The following is a 23,079-nucleotide window of genomic DNA, read 5'->3' as shown; positions in this document are numbered from 1 at the left end:
CCCTACAAACAAGCAGAAAAAATAAATACCTGTATGGAAGATCACATTCTACACCAGTATCTCTGGTCTCTATATTGGTCTTTTGTTGGTTTTCCATTAAGTAGTCCAGTTTATCTTGCAATTCTTTATTCTGGGAAACAGTAATTTTCATCACATGTTTATTTTATTTATGGTAATTAAACAAGGAAATAAAATTGCACATTGCTCTCTCCCTACAAGAAACAGTGTAAAAGTATGTATTGATAAAATAAAGGAATCCTTAGTTCTGGAAAGAATATGAATTAAACCAACAGTTTTATTCATTAGCTTGTGGTCTAAGTCATTATAAAACCATTAGAAAATTGTAAGCTAAGAAACTTAGAGCGAATATTGAGACTTTATTGCACACACTTCTGACTGTATGACGGGTGTCATATGTTTGATTTCCATTTGAAGAACAGCAAATACATATAGTAATTGTACATCCAGATAGCACTGGATGACATTGGTTCAAATTAAATTGGGTTTCATAAAATAATCACAATAATGTAAATTTAAAATGTAATGCCTTACCTCACATTCTAAGAAAGAGATTTTGTCTAAAAGCTGTATTATAAATAATTCCTTTTCTTTTACTTTCTTCCTTAGCATTTCAATCTATGAAGAAAAACAAAAACATTTAGTCTGATGGGGATGGCAAAAGGAAGAGAAGGATCTAGGTATCACAGGAAGAAAACTTATTTAATATTATTGTTCAGAAACAACTGAATACCTGTAAGTATTCACAAACTGCTTTAATCCCTGGATTAGCTACCAAATTTAGTGGACTTTTACTAAAGTGAATTCATTTTGCAGAACAGCTAAACTGAAATCAAGGAACACTCAGAACAGATTCATTTTTTTCTGGCAGTCATTGCAAGAATGACCATTTCTGAATACTTTGGTCAAATCTTCCATGCATTCTCACCAGTCACTTTTTAACTCTGTATATTAAAATCAAAGTTGTGAACAAACACTAACATCCTCTTCACCAGTGTAAAATTTTTCAGCATATCTGGAAACCAATGATTAATATAAATATTCCCATCCTGCTAAAGGAGAAGGATAAAACACTCAAGGCACAATAATGAAAACAATACTCTCCCAAAAATTTACTGCTAGAAATTATAAAATATTTAAACAAAAACATACAAAACTGTGAAAAAAAAGAAGCAAAACAAATACACATATTGAACTGAAAAATGAAAAGCTGTAACACCAACTGAACTTTAATTTAGTCTCCATGAGTTTCAAGTATCACATGTCACTGACACAATGATCAGTTGTTACTTGGAAAAGCTAAAACATAAACACCATACAGTGTTTTCAGCTGAACAGTTACAGAATACAAGAGTGCTGTCATCATCCATCTTTCTCAAAATCAGGTCTTTCCTTTTTTCCCCCTTTTAAAGTCCACAGAAAAACTACACATGTCAACTTGTAGCATTTTCAGAAAATCTTAGAACATACCTCAACCTTCATATTTAATCATAACTTTGTTTAATAGTATGACTGAATTAAGTCAGTTATGTCTTCCCTGGTTCAGTAGCTTCAGTCCTGCCAATAAACTCCACTTTAGAAAAGATAAACTGTTCTCTTAGGACTTTCAAGTGGTTCTTCTCTATTAATATTCTCCTACTATGCATATAAGGAAATATTACTAACACCAATAATCAGCACCACACAAAGAAGCCCAAAGCCAAGCACAGCTGTGTGATCACACTGGCACACAGCCATTCTTGCTTGTTATTGAAAATAATCAACTCCATCCGCTGCCTAGGCTGGTTTTTATATCAAACACAAAACATTTCTGTTCCAAATAAGTGATCAAACTATCTGTCATCCAAAAGCAAGACAACTCTTGTGTTTCACATACATTTACCTTAACTTATATTCATTCTATGATAGAAAGATCCTAAGATGTGAAATAAACTGACAGTAACCATTATGTTCACCAGTATGATGTACAAATAGATTTTGCGTAAGTTAAAATTAAAGTTCTGCTTATTTTTCACATTGGCCACAGAAAGACAGCTCCCTGTGGATATTTTTGAATTATTTTAATTAGAATAGTCGGAAGGCGAAGATGAGCATGGACACCTTAAAATCTAACAGAGAATACAAAAAGGAAGACTTTGAGAAACAGCTTCCTCCCCTTCCCAAACACAGAACTGAACTGCAAAGCGACATTTTGTATTTTGGTGAGGATGCTCCAGGGAGCAGCAGACTGAAGCATACACAACAGTACCTCCAGGCTCTCTGTAACATGTTTACATAGTACCAGCCAGAACCCATTAAAACCATGCCCTTGCCCCAGAATTACACCAGATTTTTAAAATCTGCTTTTTTTTTTTTTTTTTCTCCAGAGAATATTGTAGTATATCATCACAAGCTCTGTGTCTCAGTCTAGCAGCCAGACAGAATGGTGTGGTTAGACCATGCAGGTTACAGAATGATCAGGCTGTGAATTGTGTAACCTATATAAAACCCTTTGGTGGATCTTTAAACATTAGGAACTCAGACACAGCCACACATCCCAAATACATTTCAGGAGAAATAAATGCAGCAGTGAGGCTGCATTTGAGGTGCTAAAATGAGAGGCTGTTGGAGCACCAGGAAAAATGTCCTGCAGTCCTGCTCCCTAGACACAGCAGAGCTCCCTGTGAGGCCACTGCAGAAGGAAAGCAGGAATTCTGCACCCCCAGACACATGGCCAAACAGCTGCCTCAGCAGCCACTGCAGGCCAAGGGCTGAAACAAGTGTCCTGACACAGATGACACATTCCAGCACAGTAATTTACTATAAAAATAAGTTTATTTACTGGATAAGGACTTGAGTACACATCATCTTATGCCATTAACATCAGGAACGAAAAAGCTGATTTGATTAATCCTTGAGAGGGTATGTCACAGGGAACCAGGAAAAACAGGAATAACTCTAAGAGATTATATTAATATATTAATATATTATTATATTAATTTTTAAAACCCCACAAATCCACATCTTGAGAATTTCTTTGTTTCTAGAAGCTGCATAAAGCAAGAGAACATCTAGCAGGTGTCAGAGTAACAGATTTTGACTTTGGGTTGAATACAAGATAAGAAGGAGAAGAGGAGAAGCAAGATGGGTCAAACACAGCACTCAACTCCAGGCCTGAGTGGTGGCCAGAACAGTCAGAAACAAGTCAAAGACTCTCAAATTCCATGGACTGACTCTTGTATCCAAGCAATTTCTGGACTGATTTCAGTATAAAATTATCATCAAGATGTTCCTATGTTTTCTTTGGTCAATGCTCATGGTCTATAATCCGCCTCACCATTGCTGCTGTGTCTGCAGACTTCAAGAGTTTCTGCTCACTGAACTCAGCAACTTTATCCCAAACCTGGCTTTTGCACAACTACCCTCTCAAATTTCTTCATAATTTTCTACAAGCACTATTCAGGCTCTCTCTGCCAACCTTCTCCAGAAATGTCCAGACAGACTTTCCCTAGCCCTTAATTCTTGACCTGACATTGTTAGAACTCCACATTCCTACCTGTATTTCTGTAAGCTTCCTGTCTACATTAAGCACTCAAACAAAACTGGCAACCTACTCAGAAATATCAGTTACACTTATGACCTGCTCATTCCTTTCAAAACAGTTCTGCCAACAGTACTAGTGTGACTTTAGCAACTCTGGGCCACACAGTCACCCTTCTTCCTACTACTGCATTCTCTCTTACCTCCCCAACCCACTGTATCCATCGTTCCTGCTTTCCCTTCTCCAGCTGGGAGACATCTGACTATTCCAAAGCTGGGGAGAGAAAAGCTACAAGGCCCAAGCTGCAGTTTGTAATTTATCTGGTGTGCCAGCAATGCTGTGCTCTCAGCCCTTCAGCCACCCCATCTCAATCCCTGGCACTTCCCTGCTGGGCAGAGAAAGGGCACTGAATCTCTCCCCATCCTGGCACAATCCATGAAGTTCCTGCCAGTGGTGCTGGGTGTGCAGCTTGCATTTCACATACCCACTGCAATTTCCAGTGATCTGAATCAGCATGCAAGGTCCAACATGGAATGTGAATCATCCTGAATTTATCCACTGACTCAGGATTAATATGGTGGCTGACTTCTTTTTTAGATCTCTCATCCTTGTTTCTGCCCTACTGCTGTCACCACCTCTATGCTTTTGCCTCCTTCAGAAAACCTGAGGTCATTTCTCAAACTGCCTCAGTCTTCAGATTGTCACTTTTTCTTGCTGCATCTCCCAGAAAATTCAATTCTTCTTGTCCATCCCATTGATGAAGATCTCTTTATTTCTCATTTCTGCTTCTTATAGATTCTCCAAATACCAAACAATTGTCAAGGTACTTGAATGGGCTGTGTAAATACTAAACTTTGCTTCCCTAAGATGCAAAGTGAGATAAAAGAGTCAACAGCATTAAACTGATCTCATGGACAGAATACCTAAGAAGAACAGTCAAGAGAAGAGTCGGAGAACTGCAAGACCTAAACGAAAGAGTCTGTAAAGAAATGCTGGATATGTGACCAATGGTATTAGAATGAAAAGTCAACAGAATTACAAAGCTATTAAAGCAGAAGGAAAAAGCATCTTGAGAGAAAAGCAAAATTGTTTTTAAATGTAGAGCCTTTATAAAGAAGGCCTGAAATAGGAAACTATTTTATTCTATGTAACTCAGATACAGATTTGGAGGCATTAAACTATACAGTGATCTGCTTGATTGGAACAGATCCATCTATTAGGTAAACTCAGTCACCATTTACCACTTAACAGTATTATCCATTAGTTTAAAATATTTACCAGCATATAGTTTTAATATATATAAGTATCGTATTATTCAAGTATACCTTTATTTTCCTTATTCATCCACTATTAATGTACTGGGCATCAGTAACACCAATACAGAGAAACGAACAAATTAGTCAGAAATATGACTGCACAGGACAAACAGATGCTACACAGCATGCACAAAACAAGACAGACAAGACATTGCAACATCAGCCTGAGCTCGCAGAGGTAAGTTCTGTACAAGGAGAACAGGATTTTCCTCAGTCCTGTATTTCACTGGACCTTAACTGGTATTTATGAGAGGCTAGACAAGAGCTGAAACTTTTTCAGGGAGCATAATACAGTGAATAGGAATGAGCACCTTTGCCTTTTAATCCTCCTTAAATCACATGAACAACTTACCCACTTAAACTTACACTTTGTATTTTAAACCTCACATTGCATTTACAGAAGAAGTAACTGACTGATTTAGGTTAATGCACCAACGTAGAGACCTTCCTAAATAAATGAGCTCCATGAACACATTATCCAGGGGTTGATGTCCATGTACTGCTAAAGCAGGGGCTGACATGTCCTAATGAGTTACAGACATTGGCTCATTGTGTGCACATCAACCCACCTCGTTAAGCATTACCTTAGCAATGGGCAAGTTTCTAATTTGTGACTTGGCCTGGCAATTCCCAGCTGAAAGTGCTGATGTTGTGCATATATAAACCCTCTCACCAAATACCAGCAGTGATTCTACTTCTGCCAACAGATAAGCATTGTACTGCTTGCTCAAGTCCACTGAGGAATGCCAAACACTTGTACTGGGGAAGGGGGGAGGAGGGTGTGGGAAGTTATTCATGTTCTGTCCTTTATCTTCTTCCTCCAAGATCACAAGGTGTGTTTCTCTTTCTACATTTCTTGTTCTGCATTTTTGTTGTTGTTTCATTTTTATGGCAGGTACTGTGGAATGCAGATCTTGGTTAATGAAAGTTTGGCATCTGTTGTTGGTAATTCCATCTTCTCCTCCTTCTCTGTGGTTTCTCTTACATGACCTTGAAACTGTTCTTCCATATTAAAAGAGGGAAATTTCACCATATATCTGAACTTGGAGTGTCTTGATACAGATGTTTAAGTCTTTTTTGGAAAAATTTCTTCTTTTTATACCCCATTTGTGCAATACAAAGTCTCTTCTGTATTTGGGATATCATTTGCTCATTAGCACTGTGTCCATTCATGCAAGTATCCTCCCCGACAGAACAGGAGACAGCTTCTCCCTGGTGTCTGGTCACCATTTATTATCCAAGGAATCTGAGACTAAAGTTGGAGAACAGCTCATGGGCCATGACCTAGAGACAGTTCAATTCAGTCGTTAGGGGAATTTCGTGTGAAATCTAAGTTCTGTAGGTAATTTCTTGGCATGAGATCAAATATCCTTTTTTCTTCAGATCCCTTCAGAACAGCTTCCTATATCTGCATCAACCCCCTTGCCTTGCTTATAAAATGTAAATGCTAATTTCCTTCCCTCCTCTGCTTCTCAACAATGAAACAACATTACATATAAAATAAGCTTACTGTGCAATGAAATTGCAATGCATTTCAAAGTGAATTGCATAAATCTCAAAACTAAACCTCTCTTAAATCTCTCCAGGTTTGAAATTGAGATCAAGCTACAAAATAATTATATTGCTAATTTAAAATCTATGTTTTTTATTTCATTTTTCTTACATGAAAGTCTCATTTCCTACAGTGGCACAGACATGATGAACTGGTTGACCCATCAGATAGATACTTAGAAGAGAAGCTTTTACCCCTCTCACAGAACAAGAGCAATTTCAGCCCTGAAGGGAACAGTGTGGTAGCAGCTTCCCATGCCCTCCCATGGTGCCTCTGTGCCTGCATCTGCCTGCCCAGCCCCATCTCTGCAGGGAAACTCCTCAGTGGAAGGGCCTGAAGTCTGTGTGCCTCTGCCTTTCACCAGTGAGTCTCCCTGCAAATTCTTCCTCTCATCAAACTGTCTTTTACCTGGATTGCCTTTGGTCTATCCAGCCATACTTTAAGACAGCTACAAAGGCAAGGGCTAAAAAATCTGAGCCTTGGGTGACCCACTCTGGCCATCTGTCTCTCCTCACTTGTTTTTTGAAAGCCTGTGATATAAAAATAGTATGAGAAAAGGGCTGGGTTTTCTAAACACCTGCAAAATGCAAGTCCTGCACTTTTAACTGCCAGCACTGCATTTAAAGCATACTACACTAAGCTGTGAACAAATAGATTTGTTTAACAAACAAGTTCAACACAGGGATAAATCTGTCAGCCATAAATCATCTGCAATCTCTCTCTAATGAGAACATGAGGCTTTAAGACTATGCAGGATAACTTTCTGCTCAGCTGGTGGACTAATGAGCAGCAATTTTTGCTCTCACAGAAAAGAATCCCAATGAGGATGAAAAATGTGTGTGCATGAGAGCTAACACACAGAGGTGTTGAAGGTCACCAACTCCAGAAAATTTCCATTTTATTTCTTGCGTTTATTTTTCTTCTGAAAGGTATTTTCTAGGCTTCTATTTAATTTATGACTGCTTTGACTGGATCAAGTTGGAAAAGATTCTATTAATGCCTGAGATGGAAGGATTTCTTTTCAGAGGAAAAAAAATAGAAGCAATTTTTTTTTTTTTGCTAAGGAGTATGAGCACACTGAATTGTGAGTGTCCTCCTCTGCCTGGGCTCAATTCCCTGGATCACATAACCATTGCATTCAGTACCAACATGATGAGATCTATGAAGAGGAAGGTGTTAATGCTCTTTACCTCCATGGCCTCCTACATCTGATGCTTCTCTGGCAGCATCCCCTTTCATGCCTAAGTTAGAACTGACCACCACCTCCTAACACATTTTTAAATGCCATCAAAATAGCACCAGAGGTGTTAAGAGTTGCCTACTGCATCACAAAACTCCATTCTAAAGCTTCTCTTTCACTCCCTCCTGGCTGCTTGCTGTTCTTTTCCAGAATGCCCTGCATCTGTGATTTGCAAACGATCCGTCCTCTTTCCCAGAAACGGTTTAAGAGCAATCTACTCCATGATTTTTTCCAGCCACGAGATTGATCTCAGTACTTGTCCAATTTTGACAGCTCTCCGTACGAGTTTGAAGCAGTATATCTTGTTTGTTCAGCATCCCTTTGAAGTGATGTTCATTTCTCCAATTTCTCTGAATTGGAGATGGTAACAGCATAAACTTGTTGTGATTTACACTGGAAGAGTAAAGCCCTTATTTATACTTCAAACTGGTGTCCAATATATGAAGATTAATTGTAAATGAAGCTCATCCTGTAGTCAAGCAAGTTTAGGCTTTGTCACCTAGCAGCTCAAACTGTAGCCCTGTTTCAGCTTCAATTTCTGCTGATAATTTTAACTACTTCCTTTCCTTCCACTTCTCTGCTGAGTTTCCCAGGTTAGCCTGTTCTCACTTTATTGACTGCCACAGAGAAGCCAAGTGTTTCAGAAAGCACGATTTCTAGCTTTTGAATTATTTGGTTATTCTTTCTCAATTATTTAAATGCAAGTTATCAATATCATTATAATACCTTCATAAAACCTAAGATGGCAAGTTACTTCACAGATACCAGCCATGAAAATAGTGCAATGAGTAACAGGGCAGGTTTTCATTACACTTTTCTTGATATTCCTTGCCATTACATTCTGCAATCAGTTAAATTTAGTGTAGGGAGGATGTGTGTTTAAATATACCCTGATGAACATGTCTTCCGGGACTTAAATAGTAGTGCAATCTTCCATATTTGCTCTAGCAGATATTTTTAGTGCTGCTGCTCACTAGTTTTCAACCTAACTTCAGAACAGACTCTTCAGATAGCATTCCTTTTCAATATTTTTGTTGCCAACTTTTTAGCTTCTATGGCATAGTTAGCAAGTGTTTGCTTAAAATGAGCCAAAAAATACTTCTCTAATATTATGAAAAGCACAAAATCATGAAAAGCACCACATGCTTGGATAGTTGAGGACATATATATCTGCTTGGATAGTTGAGGACATACATATCTGCAATGTTTTTTCTCTTGCCCCATGGTGAACAGCTACGCCTCTCTACATTATTAAAACTGCTATTTTTAGGCCTTTAATTAAGAGTCTAGTTTAAAACAGGGCATGCCAACTATATTTTGGATATTTTCTCAAACACAGTACAAACACAAGCAACAAATAGCACAAAATTAAGAAACAAAGCCTCAGACATTAAATGCCTGATGTATTTGGTATCACCTGACCTGATCAAACTTCTGGTAGAGGAGTCTTTAGCTAGCTCACTAGTGAAAATATAGATGTAGCTACACAGGTGTTCATGCAGAAGGAAGCTGAATTAAAATAAAAATTAAAACACACAGGGTCTAAAGGAAAGAGCAAAAATATCTCCCCTATGGCTAGGTGGCAGTAAAGACTCATAGAGGTTTAACTGAATCTGAAAAGCAGGCAGTCAGACAGCAGTTAAAACCAGACATGTTTGACAATTAATAGTGACTTGGTCACCTAACATTCGTTAAATAGGATAATCAGATGGTCTAGAAGGGCTTTCTGTGTATATGAAGGCACCAGCAGAGATACATTACAAGTAATTAGCAAGCTAAACTTACCCATTAAATCTAATATTAATGGAATCATAATCATTGGCTCAAGAATTATATGTGGTTTTATTCCAAAATAAAACATAGAGCTGAAAGGACTTGTTATACCGATGCAGCCCACTAGAGGTCAAGTTACAACCAGAAGTTTAAAATATATTTAGTAATAAAGGGCAAAATTTAGGCCACCATCCTCATGTATTACTAGATTCATTCAGGGTGCCACATATATTATAAATCCTTCAGAAAAATCTCTGGTGTACAGAGATACAAAGCAGATTAAATAACTGTTCCCATAATCAATTATATCATTGTTCTCATAATCCATTAATTAGATGGATTGGATTATTGGACTGGAGAAACTTTCTTTATTAAAATACCATGGTATGAAGACTGTAAATTCTGTTTTAGACCAGCTAGGATGCTTAAACACAGTGATAATGGTGAACTAAACTAAAACCAAAACCTCAAGACTTGATATGTCTGATACAACAGAAGAACTTCAATCCCTCTGTGTAAAAGACACTAGCATCACACATCTGATCATACAGAAGGGCTGTATCAGAACCTTATAAAACTAAGCATATGTAAATACATGTAAATACAAATGCAGAAAGAATGCCTTAGATTTGAGTGGTTTCTAAACATTTGATATCTTGAGTGTATATGTCCAGATACAAATCAAAAGTATCTCATGAGCACCCATCGTCTGTGCAGTAGGAGGCTCATCTAATAGAGCTGTCGGCTTCGTAAAGCTCCAATTTAAACTTATCTATTTCCTATGTCATTCTTCCCACTTGGACAAACAGAAATGTTTGCAATTACAGCCTTCTGACCACAGAGCAGTTTCCTGACACATAGGTAGCCTGTAACCTAAAGCATCTATCCAGCAAAATTCCACTTAAAATTTTACAGGAAATGGCAGTAGCTAAGACAATGTCCCCATACCAGGGTAAGAAGAGATGAGCAGTGAAAACCTGTACTTGTTCACCTATTTCTGTGAGGAATCATATTAAACAAACAAAAAAAAGCCCTAAGCAAAACCTCCCAAAACCAGAAGAACAAAGCACTAAAGGTCAGCTTCTGCCTTCCATTTCTGTACAGGAAGGGGACCGTTAATGACTACATTGCATCATATCAGAGGCACCCTCTGAGCTGGAAGTTGTGTTGCATTTCCTGAACACCCATGAAGAGGTACAGAACTAGTGTCAGCCTAAAGATCCCAGTATATAACCCACAGCCACTGCATTAAACTGCTTTCATCTACTCTTTCTGCTTCACTGGCTCCAGATGCTTAACTCAACTTCCACTGGAACAAAGGTGGCAGAAGGCAACTACACAAAGAACACAGTTCTCTTTGGATTATGTACTAAAAGAATCAGTGCTCCCCAAAGACTCTGGGTTGTTTTACTACATCTCACCTCCTCAACCATATGCTTGACTTTCTTCTGCTGGCAGTGGACCATGTCATCCAGATGCTTGATCCGCTCTCTCAAGCTGGCTGCTACCTCCTCCAAATGCTGTGACCTGGCAAAACATGCAAGGATCAAGCCTGTAAGTGGGGAGCTATGCAGTATAAGCAGAACAAGAACAACCCTTACAATCCACCATAAATCAGGACAGGCAAGTCAAATTGCACTGACAGATGTCAAATTGTCCAAAGTACATTTTAATGTGATCTTAGTCCAAGTGGCTGTCCCCACCCAAGTTATCTCACCTTTGTCTTGCATACTGACATGCTTACTCAGAGCCTGAAGTGCTGACAATTAAACAATGTGACAAAACGCATCTCAAGGTGTGTTTCCCTTTAGTGAAAGGCTTTTACACAACTAGATCTTCAGCTTCAGAGAGACACATTTAGCCTGACTTACTACTACCTGCAAATATTTTGGAAATGTAAGCTAAACAAAAGCCAGGAAGCAGGTTTGCTTTCAAAGCTGTCTTACTGCAGGGGAGCCTTGAGTCAAGAATTTGGCAGAGCTGCCAACAGCAGCAGAATGCTAACTGGAATAGTATTAACTCCTCAGCAGTCAGCAGGAATGCTATGAATGGTTTAAATTTGTCCATACAACTCTTCAGACAGATTCTCCATTTCTTCAAATCTGTTTAATACAGAAAGTGAACTCCCACAGAACTCCTGCCACAAGTTGGTTTCGCAGCTTGTCAGAAAAGTAGCTGTAGAATATGCAAGGAAACCAGAGTGAAGCTTTTCTGTAAGTTTTTGTCTCTTTGGCCATGGGAGTCTCCATTTTTATCTGCATGTCCAATTCTTAAATTTTGTCAAAGAAAGCAATTTCTTGCTTACAAAATAAACTGCTGTACTCCTAGGTTCAGGACTGGACAGAATCTGAGAATGGAGGAAGGAAATCAAAAACATAAAGGCTTTTTTCATCTTGGTCTGTGCACAGCAGAAAATAAAACTGTTAAAGCTGCAAATAGAAAAACCATTCTAAGACAAAGCAGCAGATGGCAAACTGTAAGACGTGATTCCAGTGAATGACTGAATTGTATCCTGTTTCCCGCAAAAGAGTCTCTATTAACAGTGAAGTACTCTGCAGAAATGTAACTGCAGCACTTTGACAAGGACTCAAAAAATTCAAAGCATTGCTGCAGGTTTTTCAGTTGTGTGTATTAACATCTCATAAAACTTTATATTTTAATTGCAATTGTAGCACATATTTTGTATCTCATTGGAAGACTCAGGATCTTAAGCATTGACAGCAACAGAGAAATGGAACAGACGTCCTTCCGAAGGTGGAGCTTGAGCGTCTGATAAGGTTCAGACAGGTAAAGACAACTTAAGAATAAACCAGCATCATCTGAACACAGATTCATCGCTTGCATGGCATAGATTGCAACTGTGAGCTTGCCTGCATTGCACAAATTCCTGCCTGAACACTGCCTTTACCCTTTTACTGCAGAGTAACTTTTCACACTGAAAAGGATTCACTGAAGCAAGAAGTGTCTGTGTTATTCAGAGGTAAAGGAAAACAGCAATTATCTTTCATCTCCATATTCTATGTTGTATGTGAGCGACATCTGTTCATTTGAAGTTATTATTTTAACAGGCTGCTGTGAAAAGCCATTCTTACTCTGAAACCAGAGAAGCTGATCACAGATCAATACAAGGCACTGAGAAGCTCTCAGTAGGGACCTCCTTTCATGTTTATGCTTCCCAAAGAACAGCAGGAAGCCCAAAACCTTAACACTTAATTTCTGGGTGCCACAGAACCATAAGTAGTAATCAAGTACTATAATTCAGTCTCTGGTTATAATTCATCTTTACCCACTGAAGCAGTGTCATACAAATCTTTGAGTTTAGCTAGTGAAAGTATTCATAGTCAGGATCATACTCTTCTGAATTTGGGAATGCACATTTAAGAAAAATGACAGATATGTCATAGCTTGTTCCACCTACAATGGACTCCACACATTTGCACACAACTTTTCAGAAAACATGCATGAAGGTGGTCATTCTTGCAAAAAATAATTGTCTTGATATTTTACATGTCAATAAACCTACATTCAGATGGACAATCCCCACCAGACTGCAGTTTTAAAGTTAGAAAAGGCAAAATTCAGATGTCCACAAAAACAAAAAAACCCATGTTTCCTAGCAATAGCAGAAGTTCCACAGGCAAGTTATATCTCACCTTTCACTGTCAGAGCTGTTTTCAGATTTTGCTCCAGATATTTGTAGTTCATTTAATTCAAGTTGTTTTTTCAGCTGGTGACGTTCCTAAACAAGAAAAGTTATCATTCAGTTCTCCATGTATCAAAATGTAAAGGCTTCACAAAGCATATTTCATTGCAATTCAAAACATCATTTGTGAAATTAAAATAGAAACTGATTAAACAAAATTCATGCATTTCCTATAGCCAAGGAGGACAGAATACATAATAATAAAATCATTTTCCCAGTGATGCATGGAAACAAGATTGGTTTTCAATTTCCTATATGAAGATGTAGAGCTGTACTTGAAACTGATTTTTTTTTCAATAAGAAGATGAGTCATCAAAATATTTAATTACATAAAGTCAAATTGTTCACATCATCACTCCAAAAAGATCTCCCAATCCAAGGCTGAGCTAAAAGATACTTCTGCATTTTCTTCCCCCAGAGTATCCCTGTTTATTTTTAAGTGCCCACCAGTACAGTGCTTGTGAAGATCTGTGAGGAGTTAAGGTCTGAGTCAAACAAGTTAACAGAGAAGTGTGTGTTATCCACCTTGATGGGATTCAGCCTCACTGGGTGAGTATGAGCCAGGTAAGAGCAGATTAAAGAACTAAAGTGAAGGAACTCCTCTGTACTTGTGAACTGTATGCAATCCTACATTCACTGCATAATACTTAAAAGCTGTAGGCTGAAGCCCAGATGAAGTTAATGGAGCCACTAGAGGGGCTATTATTAGGTTGAGTAATTTCTCAGTGTAATCATTAATTCTACTAATGGATTTGCAAGCATTAGACAAAAGGGACTCAATGCACATTAGACTAACCACTCAAGCCAAAAAGACTGGCTTATAAAAATCTATTTCTCAGTAGATACTGATATTTAATATGTACTACAATAAAGTGAAATTAGTGAAAAAATCCACTTCATTGGAAAGAGCAGAGGATTGTACTCCCTCCCCTGACTAAAACACTCTCTGCTCCTGTATTAGAGATAGTGAGGCATGAATCTTTAAAGATGAGATGCCAGCTATTGAATGAAAGGAGAAATGCCAAAGTACATCCAAGACCATTTCACAGTCACTGCAGCCAAGGCTGCCCTTGAGCTTCACATTCCCCAGCAGCCCCTCCTTGTTGGTGAGAACAAGGTCTAGAACAGCACCTCTCCTCACTGGCTCCTCTATCAACTGGAGAAGGAAGTTATCATCAACACATTCCAGGAACCTGGATTGCTTCTGCTCTGCTTTGTTGTCCCTCCAAATGATGTCAGGGTGGTTGAAAATCCCCATGAGGACCAGGGCTTGTGAACAAGAGGCTGCTCCCATTGTCTGTAAAGGGCCTCATCCTTCCAGTCTTCCTGGCTGGTAGCCCCCCACTCTGATGTCACCTGTCCCTGCCCTCCCTTTAATTCTGACCCTGTAGGTTCTTCATCAGCTTCTAACCCATCCCCAGACAGAGCTCTGTGCACTCCATGGACCTACCACAGCAACACTGCTAAGAGACTCGGGGTCATTTATGATTATTACTTGATTAGGCTTAAGACACCTTGCACACTGAAGAGACACTGAATGGTTTTTAAATTCTCTCTTTAAAATAATGGTTCATTTCCTATATAAATGCTGCCCTGTAAGAACCACCAGGAAGAGAGAACCACCTCCTCATCACAGGGTGTCTATGGCAGTCCAGGTGCATTTACTGATCGAATACAGTAACAAGATGCAAACAGCAATGGTATGTCACTGAGCAGAGAGCTGAGCAGCAGAACAATAACATCTGGAATTTCCTCCATGCACTTGGTGCATTTCCTGTCAAGGCAGCAGTCAGCTCTCCTACCTCTTCCATGCGTTCAATCAGCCGGTCCAGCTCACCAATTCTCTGGTCTTTCTCCTGTATGCTTGTTTCTGTAATCTGCATCTTCTTGTTTGCCTCTTCAATAGCCTTCAGAAGCCGATTTGTTTCCTCCTAAAACAAGAACATTTACAGTCACATTAGAATCTAAGGTATTAATGAGGAATAGTTCTTCTTCTTTTTGGCTCTAGGGCCAGGCTAACAGCTCTTAAAGAGCTCAAAGCTTTTCACTACACCTGCTCAGAAATCTGGAAGAGTTATGACTCTGAGAGTGAATTATATACAGCAAAAGATTGGGGGTACTTTGAAATACACAGGTATTACTAAAGCATCATTGTGACAATCCAAGAGAAACTTTTACCCATTTCTTAGATAGCTTATTTCCCTTCCCTTTCCTCAAGGATGCTGTTAAATAACAGCATGAAAAAAATATGCTGCTGCAAAAGACAGCTTGGCCACCATAGCTGGCCATGTTCAACTTTGTACTTTCCTTACATGTAAAGCAATATGAATAAAAAGGAGCATCTATCTTCAATCTCCATCATTATCTGACTCTAGAATTTTAAAAAATGCAACAACTGACTGCTCATAGAAAGGTTTAACTTGGGGGTGGAGGGAAATTTTGGGACAGGAGAGTTCTTGCTCCAGTAGCATCCAGTGAAGTTGTTCCCTTTCCCCTTCTTAAACTGTCACTTGTTAAAACTGGACATTATGTTTTCCTTTTTTAGAGAATTGGAAGTTTAAAAAGCCTACTTACCCTAGTTCAGATTTTGAAATCTAGATTATCATTGATATTATTATGTTTGAACACATGTTTTTCTTAGTCCTACAACCCCAAATGTTTGGAAAGCTTAGTAACTATGGCAGACTAATCCCAGAGACAGGAGTGAAGGAACTTGCATCAACTCTGGAGTATGAAGTGATTGAAAAATGGCATCCAAGCTAACTCTGCTCTTACAGACTGGCTCTACATACCAGGAGCATTTCTTTCTCAGCCTTGTGTTTCTGTTCCTCCTCTCGCATTTTTTCCTCATACTGACTATACAGCTTTCTGGTCATCTCTCTCATGACTTCAGCATTGGCTTCCTGTGATGATTCCACCTATGAGAGAGGAAGGTTGCCCCATCAGTAAGTACAGTACTGCTGGCAGCAGGAGAAAGAGAGTTCACATGATGAGAAAATAGGAGTTTGAGGTTAAGCTCCCCCTTGTTATAAAGCTGACATTGCAAAAGTAGATTTCCATTTGCATCAAGACCATTTACCCCATTCTGCCAGAATCCACATAATTTGAATCTGTAGAAGCTACTGTTCCATGAAGTTCCATGTAGTCTGAAATTAGCTCATTTAGTCATTGCTGATCCAAGATCAGGCCATGCCTCGTTGCTGATCCATTCCATAACAGCCTCCAAGTCACTTGGTTTGTTTCACCATTGAAATGACATTGTATCCCCCAGCTCTACTGAAGCATAGACTAGACTCAACTCCTCTTTCTAAATGACCATGAACACTCAAAGCAATACTTTACAGCAGTGACCTCCTGCAATCAAACTGAAAATTAAAATTCTCAGGTGTTTGGAAGGGTTAATTTTTAACAACAGAACCAGAAACTACTAGAGCTATGGGGAAGAGGGCAGAATGGTCATTCAGAGACAGGATTTCCTGTGTTGGCTGAAAACACTGACTTAACCACACCCTCAGTAATTAAACACCAGATAGGATCTTCACATCTTAGGTCCATCTACTATGTAAACCACAATAAAAGTGAAGTAAAACAGCTAGTACAGAATTTAGTTCTCCTCCTAGAGATGCTGTGAATCAGCCAAGATTATAGTGAAATGCTGGGGATGCTACAAAAGTGACAGGAAGAGGAGGAATAAAGTGCTCCCTGCTGATCACCACACTTAACACAGCTACAAAATACACAGTTCTGGTGATTAAGGTTTTGAGTTGGATTTTTTTTCTATTTCATTGGGTATATCTCGCATGGCAGAAACAAGCTTGTTTAGTACCCTGTAGGAAAACAACAGTGTGTTTCATTCTTTGAAAAGGGATGAGCCCTGAAGAACTCCACTTGTACTGCAATTGTCCCCTCTGTCATCTCGCCTAGGCCAACCCTGGGGCACAGGTAGTGACCTGCACTTCATGAGAGGGTGTGGAGTTAAATGAACCTTCCACATTTCAGGAAGCCTGAAAGAATTGTATCATTTAGAGAAGGCCAATCATCAAACCCCAGATTCCTTAAGATACACTGAACTGGATCATGATCTCTGGCTTTATCTCCATCATTCCTTCCCTTACACCTTGAGCAACAAGGACAGTAAAAAGAAGCATTAAAAAAAAGTAGATGCATCAGGGCATCTGTTATAATACACTTAAGCAACATCTCCACTCTAAGTTACTACAGATTTATGAATAAACCAAACCTCTTTAATAAGCCCCACAGGTACGTTCTCCACCCAGACTGTAATCATAGTACACAGTAGTTACTGCTTTCCAACACTAACCTCCCAGATGCCACACCATCCCCTTACATTCACTCCTGGAATGAATTCCCAGAACTCTTAGCACCTTTTGAGACACAATTTTATATTTAACTGTCAAAGGCAGTAATGAAGTATATTATTCACTAACTTGGTACTAAACCTGAAAGTGTGAGGGCAAAATTTACACTTTTGCTTTGTAAATGCAGGATGCAGAGCATGTATTCTGCAGAGCTTGACATGCTTGAAGATAAACAAATCCTTACGCATTCAGTTGAACTGAGATGAGCTGAGCTGCAGTTCCTTGCTCTTAGAAGCAGACATACCTTTTCCTGACTTGCTGGGGCATGTCCTTAATATTATAGTGAAGTCCAAATTTCTGTTTTAAAATCTTAATTGCATCATCTTTGCATCTGTTACTGGTTTTTCCCTCTTTTTTTCTGCTGACAACAACAGGGGCAAAACACAGCTACTTTTACAGCCTATAGAGCTTCACTGTGAGAGGAAAGGAGAACATGAAATGCACTTATGTTTTCTTGTTTAACCATTCACCATTAAGCAGGAGTGCTAGTCACTAGCAAAACAGCCAGAAAGAAACACCTTCTCTAACAAGATTAAACATGAATATAGCTGCAGTCACCTTTATTTCAGAAACTTCATCAAAAATAGAAAGAAATTTTTCAAAATTTGACAAATTCTGATGCAGTACTATATCCCGATTGGTCTACTTTGAGCAATTTTAACAGAGACGAAGGTTTTTGGGGGGAGAGGGTATTGTTTGTTTTATTTGGGTTTTTTGTGGGCTTGGTTTTTTTGAGATTAAAGGAATACATTTGGCTGATGAGGGGAAAACATGGTCAAGCTTTCTGTCATATTAAACCTTGCAGTTTGAATTTTATTCCCTCGCATTTCTCTGAAAGAAATGGCTTAATTCTCTTTTGAAGATGCTTGCTGTTACCTGCTGACCACATGCTCATAAGACTTAACAGACTACCTATTAAAAATGGTGCAATACCAAAGAAATTCAATGCCAAGAAATTCAGGTAGCAATGTGCAGAGTTGTAATATTCTTTCACTTAATAATTATGGACACTAATAACCATTTAATGGTTTGAATTTTCACCTGCCAGCATCTCTGACTCTTATGTTCCATCCCATGTTACGGGAAGACTGCCTGTCGCCAGCTGAGATTCTCTGTTATTAAACCAGTATTGATTCACAGGAACAAGGGAGCTCGAGGGCATGACAAGGGCATGAAGGACGAAGAACCCCTTACAGATAAGGCCAAGGAATTTATTTTAAATCCATCTAATGCCCTTACTGTGCAGTATTTTTAGGGGAGTTTGTATACCTCACCTTTAACTTCAGTAACTGATTTTCAATTTGTGCTGTTTCCAGTTGCTTTTGCTTCTCTCTCAGCTTTTCCATAGATTGCTCATGTGTATGTTTTAAATTCCTTATTTGTTCCCTTATGTCTGTGTTCTCCAATGTAACATCCACTAGAGTTTTCTAGAAGAAAGAGGCAAAGCACATATTAAAAATCAGAAACAATTTGATGAATTAATATAGGCAAGATATTATGAAAGAGCACATTTAAAGAGCTTTCTGACATTAATGCAATGTGAACTGTTCTGCAAGTTTTAACATTTAAAATTATGGCTTTTGGTTTTGCTAGAAGGTGTTTCTGTGAGGAGCATACTCAGTGAAATTGACTCCTGGAACACTATTAAAAAAAAAAAAGAACACGGATACATTTCAGCATGAATAATCTTCCCTTCTCTCTGAGGCCCATGCCATACATACAAAATGCAGTGGACTGAAAACATGAAAGTAATGTACAAGAACATAACATTCTTGTTACATACAAGAAAGCAGGGACATTAAGTTGTTCAGCTCAGATATATGGGAATTTAGAAGTCTTTAAAAATTAAAATTCATTCCCACCTCATCCCTCCCCCTGCATTTCACAGGTATGTAAAATCTCACAATTGTCTGGCACCCAAACATGCCACTTCATTTCTGTTACCAACTGAAGGCAGAACTAAGTCAGGAGATGCACCATTTTGCACTATACAGACCAAATCACATTTTCACCTTAGAGCCTTCATAGAGACATGACTTGTGGTATTAGTCTGCTGCATATCAATATCACATTTTTGCACATTATTTTTAAATTTTTTAAACACAAGAACTTCTGGAACATTTTTCTTTGGTTCCTAAATTAGATGCTTTAGATATCCAAGACAGTACTTTATGGTGTTCTTAGTGTTAGAATCTGTATCTGTCATCCATATTTTCTGTATGCTTTGAAATCCATGTTAGCAAAGGCAGCTGTGAGCTGGGAGCAGCTGTGAAGATGTACCTGCAAGTCTATTGATGCTGATGTCAAGGAGCTGTTCATTTCGCTAAAGCTATCTAAGGCTGCAGCCTGCACTCGCACATGATTCTCTAAGGATTCCTGATGAGCATTTGTCACCTGAGCAGGGAAAAAAAAAAAAGTTGTATATAGTTTATGATCAAGTTTACCTATTCCTTTTAAGAGAGCTACCGAAGAAAAAGATGCCAAGGTCGTTTTCACAGTACTAGGATGCTTAAAATATACAGGCCTCAAAGTATAATCTTCCAAACAAACAAACAAACAAAACTTAAAATTCAAATAATCTAACAGAAATAAGGCATGAGTATCTAAGTTTACTGTTAGTCTGAAGTCACTGTATAAGCTGTTCTTTTTGAAAGGACAAGAGGACAACTGGCAGCTGTCTATTCAGACAGATTATATACACAGAGTGGGCAGATTGTAAAAATTCAGAGTGAAAAGCAGAAGAATGCAAGAAATAAGGAAATCTAGAACTGTGAATTGTAGAAGAGCCTTAATTAAGAAGGAAGTGACTAATCAGGTACATAGAGAAGCAACATCAAGAAGACATAAGGAACGAAGCAGTACAAAGCAGGAAGGGGAAGCCAGAGGGCTTTGTTGTGTGAAAATTAGTCATTTTCGATAGGTACTCACACACATGCTTAAAAACTGAGAGGAGGGAGGGGAAAGACACAAAATTACATCATCCAAGAAGAGACCAAAACTCAAACAGTGTAAATAATTGTGAATGATCTAATAATAAAGAGGAAAAGATTGTTACTAACGAAAGCCAGCCAGGTCACATTCTTAGGTGGACCAGATTTGCTTCTTGAGAAAAAGAGAAGAACACCAGCGACTGATACAGGGGACAAGTGTGCAGTAACCAAGCCATACACAGATTAGGTCAGCACAGGGAGTAGAGGACAAGTAGTCACTGTTAACCTTCCATAAATGTGTGCTCATGTAAAACAGATGAAAGCAGAAATGCTTTGGATGGATTAAGAAAATTACAAGGGAAGAACTTGTGAGAAGAAGCCCAGGGCAGGATACTGGAAGAGCAAATTTCAAACAAACTTTATGAACAAAAAGTTGTCCAGGAAATTGGAAAGATAAAAGCACAGTGATTGAAAGCTGAAGCAAAGAGTACAGAAAGGATTTTAAACAGGATTCAGAAATAGCACAAAAGACAACAGTCATGTAAAACCAAAATCAGCTCCCAAATAACCAACCAAACAAAAAGCTCACATTATTAGGAAGAACAACACTTGTGTTTCCTTTCAGGCAGTCCAGAGTACTAAAAAAAAGGGAAGGATGTCTCCTAATGTGCCATTTATGTCAGAAGGAAGCTTCATGAACTGTTAATTTGCTGGAGAACTAGATATTCTGTCAGAGCTGGTCAGAAACCCTTAATTAAAGAAGCATTTCTGACTCATGCAGGATTTCTACTGGTCTGACAGAAGTTCTGGAAGTGCAGGATATCGTCACTGCTATTCAGTAAAGATCAGCAGCAAAGACGACAAAGCTGCACCTGAATCAGCATTTACCATGCTGGGGGGAGAGTGAGTCTTGTTGGCAGCATTATGACTATTTAACACACTTTGCAGAAATTGAGTTTTTTCTCTCTCTTCCCCTCAAGTCAGGGCGATTTTTTTTTTCTATTTTTTGAGACCAGTTGCACAGAATGAAGGTACCAGTTTACAGCAAGTTCTGATTTTTGTACCTAATACAGCATGCAGGGAAGTGACAGCCTCCAAATGAGGATGGCAGAAGGGCACAAGTCAAGGTCCCAGTCCCTTGAAGTTAGAATACTTTTAATTGCCAAAGCTTCCTCTGAACCAGGGCTGTGAAAATCAATGCTGAACATAAATTCAAAGCAAGTTTTCAGGGAGATTTTTTGGATCAAACAACTCAGCAGTTTAACATGAAGGCTATTTACAGAGTGCAACAGCTTTTATTGCTAAAGCAGCATATCAGAAAACAGACAGGTCATTGAATGACCATTGAAATGTTTCCTTAAAAACCAAAAGGTTGTCATTTTTAGCACTTTAATACCAATGAATATTGCTACTTCTTTTACTTAGTGTTTAAACAACAGAGTCAGCAAAACAGAGCAAAGTATTGAAATAACTCCAAGTTTCTCCTAATTATCTATGTCATTTATTTGATTCACCTGCAAGCTATTACATCCATCTCCATTAATTACCAATACACACTGGCAATGGTATCAAAATCATTCTTTTATTTCCAATAATTTCCAGCCAGTTAGTAATTTCATATGAAAAAGCATCCCTGTCCTGCTTTACCTTCCTGGATGGAAAAATAAATAACAAAAGGAAACTACAGATATCACATAAACCAGTGAATTGGAGTGGTTTAGGAGATTAGTTCTGCTCTGCTAAAGCAAAAGAAAAGTTTCTAGATAACACTGGGACAGTTATTCCCATATGCTTTCCCTGCAAATGAATGGGTACTTACTTTCAGTTCATTTGTAAGCTGCTGTATTTTTCGTTTCATTTCATCATATTCACCATACATTTTCTTTCTTACTTTTTCCAGAGTTGCTCTCACCTGGTGTCAGAAAAATCAAACGCCTTTATCAAAATTTTGGATTATACTTTTCATATAGTAGGACATGATTTTTTTCTCTATGTTCTTGTTACTTTCTGTAATTTCCATTGTTAATCTACCACTGCATAACAGCAATTTGTTCTCAAGAAAATGACAAAAACTTAAGTCTGAAGACTTGTCTACGTAGGGATGATACAAATAACTGTCACTATGAGTAATTCCAAACCTCTCTGTTCATGCTTAAGCACTTGTAAATTAATAATTTAGATAAATTAATTTCAATTAAATACCCGTAATTTATTCTAACCTGATTACTAAATGAATTAAAGGTAATTTGATCATATATTGTTTTATTTCTGAAAAAAGGCACAGACTTAGTGTACTTCCATACTTTAAAAGTGGTTGGTTTCCCCTGGGTATCCTTTGCAGACAAACACTTTTAATTTCTTTTACACTTGTATCTAACTAAACAACAAACTAGCTTACATTTACCAATGCAATTTCAAATCTGAAGAATGGAGAACTTAATTTTATTTCAAGAACTATGGATGCAAATTATTCTTTGCCTTTCTAGGAAAAAAAAACCCACTCAAAAACCCCCCAAGCTGGCTTCCAGCTTGGCTTTACATGCCACTGCAGTCATGTTTGCCTACAGCTTATGTAATTCAACCTCTTTTTTTCCCTTCCTCACCTCTACCAAGCACAGGCTGATTGCAGATCATTTAGGTCAGTGAGT

The 23,079-nt window shown here is 38.4% G+C and overlaps 1 protein-coding gene across 1 annotated transcript in view; it reads right to left on the bottom strand.

Annotated features, from left to right (window-relative positions):
* LOC102042725 (myocardial zonula adherens protein) overlaps positions 1-23,079 on the bottom strand; it is a 52,270-nt gene that overhangs the window by 13,401 nt on the left and 15,790 nt on the right. Inside the window, exons 4-12 of the mRNA XM_031055903.1 lie at positions 22,251-22,343; positions 19,782-19,895; positions 18,776-18,928; positions 15,915-16,040; positions 14,925-15,053; positions 13,073-13,158; positions 10,841-10,946; positions 553-636; positions 30-130 (exon numbers count right to left, since the gene is read on the bottom strand). Of these exons, the coding sequence (XP_030911763.1) occupies positions 30-130; positions 553-636; positions 10,841-10,946; positions 13,073-13,158; positions 14,925-15,053; positions 15,915-16,040; positions 18,776-18,928; positions 19,782-19,895; positions 22,251-22,343 (992 nt within the window). The remainder of the gene's footprint in view (positions 1-29; positions 131-552; positions 637-10,840; positions 10,947-13,072; positions 13,159-14,924; positions 15,054-15,914; positions 16,041-18,775; positions 18,929-19,781; positions 19,896-22,250; positions 22,344-23,079) is intronic.

The sequence above is a fragment of the Geospiza fortis genome, unplaced genomic scaffold (assembly GCF_000277835.1).
Source record: "Geospiza fortis unplaced genomic scaffold, GeoFor_1.0 scaffold171, whole genome shotgun sequence".
Taxonomy (NCBI): Eukaryota; Metazoa; Chordata; class Aves; order Passeriformes; family Thraupidae; genus Geospiza; species Geospiza fortis.
The sequence above is the reverse complement of the archived record's forward strand: the minus strand, read 5'-3'. Positions and strand labels throughout refer to the sequence as shown.